General features: G+C 28.7%; 1 protein-coding gene across 1 annotated transcript; it reads right to left on the bottom strand.

Annotated features, from left to right (window-relative positions):
- Positions 1–2,209: 2,209 nt before the first annotated feature.
- Positions 2,210–3,610, bottom strand: LOC107902521 (uncharacterized). The gene has a single exon (XM_016828687.2). It carries the CDS (start codon positions 3,608–3,610, stop codon positions 2,210–2,212), a length of 1,401 nt encoding a protein of 466 aa, XP_016684176.2.
- Positions 3,611–9,838: the final 6,228 nt, after the last annotated feature.

Raw genomic sequence — 9,838 nt, 5'->3', positions numbered from 1 at the left:
TAAATTAAGATAATTTATATGTTTAATTATTTTGGATTGTAAATTTGTTTAGACTTCGTTTTGGTTTTTGGTTTCGTTTATTTGGTTTTCAAAATTATAGCATTGAAAAGTTTTTTGGCAGCAAAATTAAGTAACCCCTAAAGAATTTTTTTTTCTATAAGTAAACAAATAGTTTTAGCAAGTGTTTGTCTTTAAGTTGGAAATGTTTTGCCAAAATTATTGCTTTCAAAACACGATTTTGAATTCAAATTCTGGGTTTGAGATAAGTGATTCTAGATTTAAGTTTTTCTAAACATCTGTGAAAGTTTTGCCAAATTTTATGTTTCCAAAACGCACTCCAAATTTAATTAAAACAAAAGTTTTTAAACAAGTTGATGTAATTTCTCAAATATGACTATAATGTCTAGGCCGGGTTTGGGGTGTTACATACATTTTTTTCTTTATTGCTTTTTTCTTTTACGTTTTTTTTTTATTTTCCTTTCTTCTTTTCCCCATACCTTGAGCATCGCCCAACTTCTTTTGCCATCGTAAGTGGTCTGCACCAACCAACCATCAGCACCACGCTCCACCTCTCCTTCCCCTCTCTTTGATTATTGGCTTGGATTGGCCAAGAAATGATTTGAAATCCTCGAAACCAAATCTATGTTCGAACTCTTCTTTGGCTAGACATCCACTGTACGCCGCCTGATCACAATGGAAATTCAATATCTCTCCCTCCTCGCCGTGAGCCACTTTTCCACCATTGGGATCGTCCAAGAGACACCCCGAACCCCTTCAACTATGAAACGAGGAGTCTTCTCCTTATTGTTTTTCGAGTCGAGTGAATAAATTCCGTGTTAATTGAGTTGACGAGTTTTATTTTATCATCCTAACTCGATTTGAATTTTTTTTGAAATCAAGTCAAGTCGAATTGAGTGAAATTGTTCGAGTTAAATTAAAAATATTAAACATGTCAAATTAAAAACTTGTTAAAATATAACTAATTCCATGTTAGAGCACATAAATTTGAAACCATATATATTTGAAAACTTTTTCAAAACAAAATAATAAAAGAATAAAATATTTTATTATGATAAACTTGAATCATTAATTAACTTATTTAGGTTCTAAGATTATTATTTTAGAAAAAAAATTAACTTTCTTTATATATTCTTTAGAATTTAAAAAAAATATAATTTTTTAAAAAATATAAAATTTGAAATTTTTTATAAATATTTGGAATTTTAAAAATTACTTTGTATTTTTGAAAATTATTTGTAATTTTTGTTGAGAGAGAGGCTAATTTGCTTATTTTCAAAATTGACAAGGACCAAATAAGTATTTACACTAATCTGTTATTCAAATTATTCGAGTTGTAAAACTCAACTCTACTTAAACTCAAAATTAAAATTACTTATTCAAGTAAACTCAAATAACTCAAAATTTTAAAAAATAATTAATTTTTCGAATTTTGCATTTTCTTAATTTTGAATGTATTGGTGGTGTACAGTGATTGCGAGAGAGTGCGAGTAGGAGGGGGAGGCCAAAGTGATGTTAGGGAGCCCAAAGTCAAGGGAAAAATAGGTGAAAAGACTACCCTTTTTTTCTCATCATTGTTGTTAAGTCAAGGGGGGCAGGGTGTTTTTAAGTCGAGGAGGCAGAGCTAGGATGATGGTTGTTGGTGAATTGGTGATGATGTGGGTGGCTAAGGCAGGGGTGTGGTGGCCGCGGAAGGCGAGCTGTAATGGGAGTGGACAACTTGTAGGGGCCAAATTGCAATATTTTCATAGCTGGTGCCTTTTCATAAATTTCCTTTTCATAATTCACATATAACTTTATAATAATTTTTAATTCCTCTGATAATATTTTATATTTTCAATTTTATTTATTTTTGTAATTTTTAAATATTTATAAAAAGCTTAAATGTGACAAGGCAAATTCGTTGCAATATCTTATTTTCTAAAATATTTTTTAAAACATAAGTCTCTCTTTAAAAAAAATCAGATAAGATTGATATTTTTCAATACAATCTAAATATCATAAATCCAGTAAAACAAAGTAAACTATATCAAATAAAAAATTGATTTTATGAATAGAAACCCAAAATTACAGCTTAGTCATAACTAGTTCAGAACAAAGAAAGTCGTCATCTAATATATTATCTAACCTTTTAATACATATATGTAGCCATCAACTATATAGAAGTATAACCAAACATTGCTTCATATTTCTAACCTAAGACTCTAGATTTGATATTTGGTGAAAACCAATACATGTATAAACAATGATTTTGAGTCTTAATACTTGGGAGGCAACGTTGAATGCTTCCATCCTCAAGGTAGTAAACACCAGCTTCACGAGAAATTAATGGATAATCTTGTTTGTGAAGGCTATAATCCATGTCATGTAAGAAGTAAATACAATTCTTATAAAGTTTGTCACAATTTTTTACTGCTAAGCAATCTCCGGCTCCCACAAATAATGATTGATTACCCACATCAGTTAATACTGCAGTATGCAATGTATCATCAATTGTCTGAATCTTCTTTACTTGGAACGTAGCTGCTTGAAAATACATGAATAGGCTTGTGCGATCACCGTCGTCATTGTCATTGTCGCTGTCACTGTCGCTGTCACTGTCGTCCAAATCCATTATTCTGTCATATACTTGAGTAACCACCAATAATTGACCATTTGATTCCACCAAATAAGGCCACCGGAAAGAGTCCTTATAGTACAAAATGCTCTCATCGGCATCTGCGGCAAAAATTAAATTAGTGGGTGGAGGTGTGGAGCTGATCAACTTCAGATTCACACGTTGACTTCCTAAAATTATGGAATGAGTTTGAAAACAAGGATCTTGATTATTATTTTCCTTATCTGAACTCAAGATGCAGGCATATAATTCCCCATCAAAGAAGGAGAAATTCCCATAATAATACTCATCACCTAGTAGCCCTTCAACGATGGTCCACCTCTCATCCTGTGGTCTACAAAGTGCCAAAATTCTGTTATTAATAGAAAATTTTATCACTACTATGCATTGTGATGCATCAGAGGAAGATATTTCAACTCCATTTATTATGCAAGCAGCAGGGTTCCATCCGGGGTGTCTAGCAGTGAAACTATCTTTAAAACTTGATATTGTCGACAATGGTGGAAGCGGAATTTGAGACCTTGAGATGGGATCAAACAAAAATATTCGTAGATCATCAACATCCATGCCTGTGACGAGGAAAAGCCAACCTTTAGAACACCCAGAAAACCAACCTCCTTGGGCGGATCCAGGGAGATTAAACTTACGAATTTTGCCCTCACACATATCAAAGAAACTCAAATATTGAGAATTTCGGTCGTAAGGGAGCATCAGCCATAGTAGCTGTGGCGTTCGCTTTATATTTGATCTCCATTGCTTGCAGACAAGGTCGAACCGGAGACGATCCTCTAAACCCAAACGCTCAAAGATTGAACTCCATATGTCATTGGGAAGTTGGTTCCAAGGTGCATGAACCGTCATCTTGCTTGTCGATGACTTCAACAATGGCCTGGTCTTGGAGAACGAACAGCAACCTCTCAATAGATTAAACGCCAAAGTTTTATAGGCAAGAAACATATATTTGATCATCCTCATTGTGTTATACGAAAAAAAGAACAATTTGATGAACCAGAAGTGCTTCTAATAGCTATGATATAAATATACATAAATTGATTTAAGAGTTAAAAGTATGATTAGGACTTTAATTCCTAATTTTAAGATGTAATAGTTCCAATGAACCACTAGAAACAGCACAGCAAATTGTGGTGGTTCATTATTAGGATTTGTCATTAATATTTTCAGTTCTAATTTTTTTAATAACTATTATCTATTTATATTATATATAATATTTAATTGAGTTGATGTGATCCATTAATCGAGTCTCAATTCAGATGTAAATTTACTAAAAACTCTTTTATTTTACAAGGCAATAAATATTATTTTGAAGGTATTTATATTTTTTTACATTGTGATAAATCTAAAAAAATATATATGCATATGATATTGTTTGAACACAAAAGAGCTTAATACTTATCCTCTCAATTTTATCAATTTATCTAAAGTCACATTTAATTTTTACGTTAATTTTTAATAAATTTATTACATAATTATTTTTATTCATATAAATGTGTCATAATCTAATATTAATAATGTTATTGATTGAATTACCATCAAAATCAACCTAAAATTAATAATAACACCCTGGAATTTATACATGCGTAGTAATTAATTTATACTTATACTTTGTATTTGAGATTAGATATTGGACTTTTTTTTTAAAGAATTGCTTTTTTTTTTCTTGAAAGAATTATATTTCAATATTTTATTTTGCTAAAAGAATTCGATTTCAATTGAAATCATTTAATCGCTTTATCAACATGCTACTTATAAATAGATCTGTTAATGGGTTTTGGATAAGGTTTTTTTTATGTCCGGATCCAGTTCAAATATGTAAAAAATAATAATAAACTGTAGTTTTTTTTACTGTTTTATTTCTTCTTTTTGTTTTTTTTATGTTGTTTTTTTCACTATTTTACTATCATTTTATTTATTTTAGTTTTAAATATACATATATTTTAAAATTTATTTTTAATTTGTTGAAAAACACTTTTAATATTTTTAATATTTTTGATATATTATATTTTTTAAAAAAATTATATAAAAATTAATATTAAAAGAATTAATACGGGTCGGGTCAGGTCGAGCCCAGCCCGAATTTTAACATTTTTATCCAGTCCAAACTTGGAAAAATTTTTAAGCCTATTTTTTAAGCCGGACCTAACAAATGAGCCTAAAATTTTAGTTGGGCTCGACCCGACTTAGCCCATAAGCACATATACTTATAAACCGCACCTTAGATTCAAATAAATTCTAAATATCTATGTAACAATTTTCAAAAAAGAATTGATGAAAAAATTAAATGTGCTTTTAGTGAGATGCTAAATACTATCTTTAAGGTTTAAATTCAATCAATTTATATATATATATGTTTAGATTTTATAGAAAAAAAAAGTCAAAAACACTTTTAAAATAATTATTATTATTTTGTAAAAATAAATTTTCTTTCTTCTCTTTTCTTTTCTTTTTTAATTTCATAATTAAGTTAGTATTCTATTAATGAGTAGTACCAACTCAGTCAAACTATTAGGGTATATTTGATTTACATTATATAATATTACACTCCCATAATCTCACACTTCAAATTAAGATTACCTTGTCTGGATTCAAGCCATTTCCACCACCCATAACTTCATATTCTCAAATATTATTAAGATGTTGGAATATAGGGTGTAATCTCACTATCACTCATTCATTAAGTTATCTTTCATTATAGGTAGAATTTAAAATTTTAGATCAATTTACCCTTTATTTTTTATTTAATATGTTTTGTTCTATTTTCTCTAATAAATTTAAGTCTAAATAAAAATTATATTTATTTATTTTTAATAGTGAAATAATAGCTATCATACTTTTAAGTGTGTTTAGTTGGTCAAATCTTACATTATGGCTAATAATATTATATTCTCAACATTTCCACTGTAATCTTGTATTCTCAAATAGTGTCAAGACACTGTAATATACTATGTAATGTCATTAATGCCCATTACATAGTTAATCTTAGATTACAGGCGTAATATTAAATTTTGAACCAATTTACCTTTTGTTTTTATTATTTTAAGTAATTTAATTTTTTTCAAATAAAATTAAAGTCTAATTAAAACCAAAAAATGTATTCTTATTATATTTACTCTAACATTTTATTTATTAGTATATTAATTAGGTTATAATTATAATGATGGTTGGTGTTGTAATAACTTTTCATGAATTATTATAGCTATGATTTTATAAAAAAAAAAATTCTACATCATATATTTTAATTATTAATATATAAATTGTAATAAAAATGTAATATTTTATCATAAATTTATGAAAATTGAAACTAAAATTATTAAATGAACTAAACTTTTGAAAAAAAATAAATTGTATAACAATGATAAAACAGTAAAATGAACTTCTAAGTAATCTTGCATTTCATCAACCAAGTATATGAATCCTACATTTTGACCAAATGAATCAAACAAGGTAATGTAACATACCGGACATTCCACCTCATAATCTTACAATCCCATAATCTTATTACAATATGTAATCTCACATTTTTTGAACCAAATCTTCTAAAATTATAATGGTTATATATTTTAAAGATTTATTTATTAGTATATTTATTAAGATAATAATTAGAGAGAGATCCACTTATAGTGTAAAATAGTGTAAAACTAAATGTAGTTTTTCACTTTTTTGTATATATTTTTATGATTAATATTTAACTATCAAACTTTCATATTTCATATTGCATTCATGTAGATCATGCATGCCAAATTTGAATAATATTAAAATTTTCTAACTATTTTTTATGTAAAAAAACTTTTGACTGTTCAATAAATATTATCATATACAGTATCTTAGATCTGTATAATAGAGATATGGGATCAGTTCAAAAATTTACATACATGACAAGTACAATTATATTGTTAAATTCAATAGTTGGAATGTTAAAATAATATACGAAATTCCTCCCCTTATGATTATGATTTGTTTATTTATTTCAACATCATATATTCACTTATTAATATATACATTGTAATAAAAATAAGAATTATCAAATTTAGCATAGTTTTATAGAAATTGAGACTAAATGTAAGAGCTTGATTTTTAATGGTGTCGAAAAAGACGATTTCAAAACCTTATTTCCGTAATTCAGGATCGTAAATATTAAATTAGAATATTTATGGAGTCAGTATAAATGAATATTAAAGTTTAGCACTTCAATTTTGTCTATCTATTAATTGCTTAATTGGGGGTATAAGGACTAAATTGTAAAAGTCTTATCACTATATATTTTTAATTGGCCAAAGGTTCAAGGACTTAACTAGCAATTATTCAAAGGACTAAAGTGACTAATAAACCATTTTTAATTAGTGCATAGTGGATGATGATGTACATGTCATTATACTTAATTAATTTAAGTTTAAAGTATAATAAACTAATGTTTAATAAAGAAAAACTTGATTCATTAAATCTTAATTATGTATATAAGTAAAGTGAGGGGGAAAAGATGAGGGTTATCATCTTTCCCACTTTCCATTGAGAAGAAAAACATAAAAACTCGATGGTTGAAGGCTTGAAGCATTCCACCACACATTAGGTAAAATTTCTAAGTCATCTTCTTATAATTTTTATATTTTTGAAGTCACGAGAGCTTGATTTAGTTAGTCCATGTACCACTTTGTAAAACTGTTAAAATTTTTGAAAGTTTTCGTTGTTGATTTCTTGAAGAAATTGGTGTTAAATTGATAGATTTTAAGCTTAGATGTGAAAAAGGACTAGATTGTAATGTTTGATTGTTAGGTTTGTACAAAAGGAATAAAGTGAATAAAATGTAAAATTTATGTGAAATTTCAGTAATTCTAGATAGTATAGGGCCCCTAAGGTATGTACTTGAAATCAATTTTAAAACCAAAGCTCAAAATTGAAAGTTATGGCTATTTCAATTTTAAGGACTAAATTGAATAAAATATAAAAATTTAGGGGTATCAAAAACTAAAGTTTCATATGTTCATTCATATCATGATATAATGTATAATTTTTTTATATTTATGGATTGAATGAAATAATCGAATAGATCAAGAATTGGATCAAACAAGAGATAATCGCGGAAAAGCTAAAATTATCGATTAGTCCTTAGAGTTTCAACTTGTTTTCTGTTTTGACCAAGTAAGTGCATATGATATATATATCTAAGTTTTCATGTATTTGATTGTTGTATGTATGTTTGATTGTGAATTGATTGGTGGTGAATTGATTCAAAAGGCTAGATTTGGACTAAATTGTAATAAAATGATTTTATGTGTAAAAGATGCCTGGGAGAACTTAGTAAATGTTAGGATACGATTGACATGTCAATAAGTTCTTGTGCACATTTGTACAGATTGATGACATATATTGCTGAGGTACTACATTGTTATGGATACTCAAATACATGTGGGACAAGTTTAGCTCGGATGAGTAACCTGATATCGTTTTAAATGTTTAATCTGGACGGGTAACTTGACATATATACATGCAATTGGAAGTCTCATTATAAAGGTTTAGCCCGGACGAGTAACTTGGGATGAATATATTCAGCTTGGACGAGCAACTGGTGTAGTATAGTACCTGTGTATCTAAGTTCGTTTACTAGGGATTATTGGATGGAACAATTCATATGAAATTAGAAATTGAAATGAGGTATAATGATCTCGATGTTCACTTGTGAAATGTTAAATTGAACTTGAACAATATAGGTATCATCCCATGATTGAATAAGTTTTGAGTTTTGTTAATCAAAATGACATGAATTGGAATGATAAGTGATTGAGATGTTATATATTACATGATGAAGCTCACCTTGTTGTTGTTGTGAATTGTTATGTCTAGCCAATCTATGTCAAGCTAAGTAGCTTATTGTGCTTAATTGAAATATAATGTAAGTTGTGTTTAATGCCTATGAACTTACTAAGCATTTAATATGCTTGCCCCGTTGTTTTCCCTTTTCCTTGTAAATCGTCACCTTGCAGAACACGTCAAGCCGGACCGTCTCAAAGCTCACACTATCCTTATTTCGGTAGCTAATTTGATTATCTTAAGTCAAGGAATTGTGGGATGTATATAAGTGTTTTGGTATATACTTTGATATATAAGATGTCTTGATGATTTGGTTTTTTGATTCATATATGAAGATGAATGTATAAGTACTTCATACTTAAAGATGTGATGTTCTATAACTATATGCATGGTAGATAGAATGGCATGAAATGAGATAGGATTGGTAACTTTCTCGGTTGGTGAATGAGATGAAAATGTTTGTGAACATACATAACTTGTAACATGCCTAAATAATGTGACCTAATCTTGATAGATGATGGTTGTGCTTAATGCTTTTAAGTTCTATATTGTATATGTTTTCATAAGTGATTATAATGAAATTGAAATGGTATGTTTCAAAGTAGTTTGACATAGATAAAGCTTAGAAATTGCATGACTTGAATATTAGGTTGTAATGACATTGAATTGTTTCGGTTTAAATGGTGTAGAAGTAGTGATTAACTTGATAAGAAATTAAACATAGATGCTTGAACTATTTGGCATGTTTTTGGCATGTTTTGATTAAATTGAAATTGGTTTTTATTGTATAAGTTGTATGGTTTGGCTAGAAATAATGAACTAGGTACCAAATGACTCGTTTTTACCAAATACAAGGTTCTCATCTCGATGAACATTTTTCCTCTTTGCAACGCCGGACAATAGTATGTGATGTCGCAACGTCAAGTGGCCTAACGTCTTGAAATGACAAACTATTTAGAAACATCACAACATGGAAGAGATGGCGTCATGACGTCGGCCTTGAAGTTTTAAAACTTTGCAATTTGGTCCTATTTTGTGCTTGGGTTGACAAAAGAACTTTCGTAAGCTTGATTAAGGCCTGAAAATAATGTTATTGTAATTTAATCATGATTGATGTTTGAATGAATGTGAAAATGACTATTTTATTGTGGATCTGATTAGTGTTGCTCTGGAAACAGTTGTAACATCCTGTAGCTCGGACCCAACGATTGGGTCGGACGAGGGGTGTTACAAAAAAAATATTAACTGAGCTAAACTTGTTAAAAATAAATTCAATAACAAGGACAATTTAGTAAAGTGTGCTTCTAAATAATCTTACATTCTGTCAAGCAAACACTAAAATCTTATCTTCTAGCCAAATGTATTGCATCAGGTTGAAAT

The sequence above is a fragment of the Gossypium hirsutum genome, chromosome A05 (genome assembly GCF_007990345.1).
Source record: "Gossypium hirsutum isolate 1008001.06 chromosome A05, Gossypium_hirsutum_v2.1, whole genome shotgun sequence".
Classification (NCBI taxonomy): domain Eukaryota; kingdom Viridiplantae; phylum Streptophyta; class Magnoliopsida; order Malvales; family Malvaceae; genus Gossypium; species Gossypium hirsutum.
The sequence above is the reverse complement of the archived record's forward strand: the minus strand, read 5'-3'. Positions and strand labels throughout refer to the sequence as shown.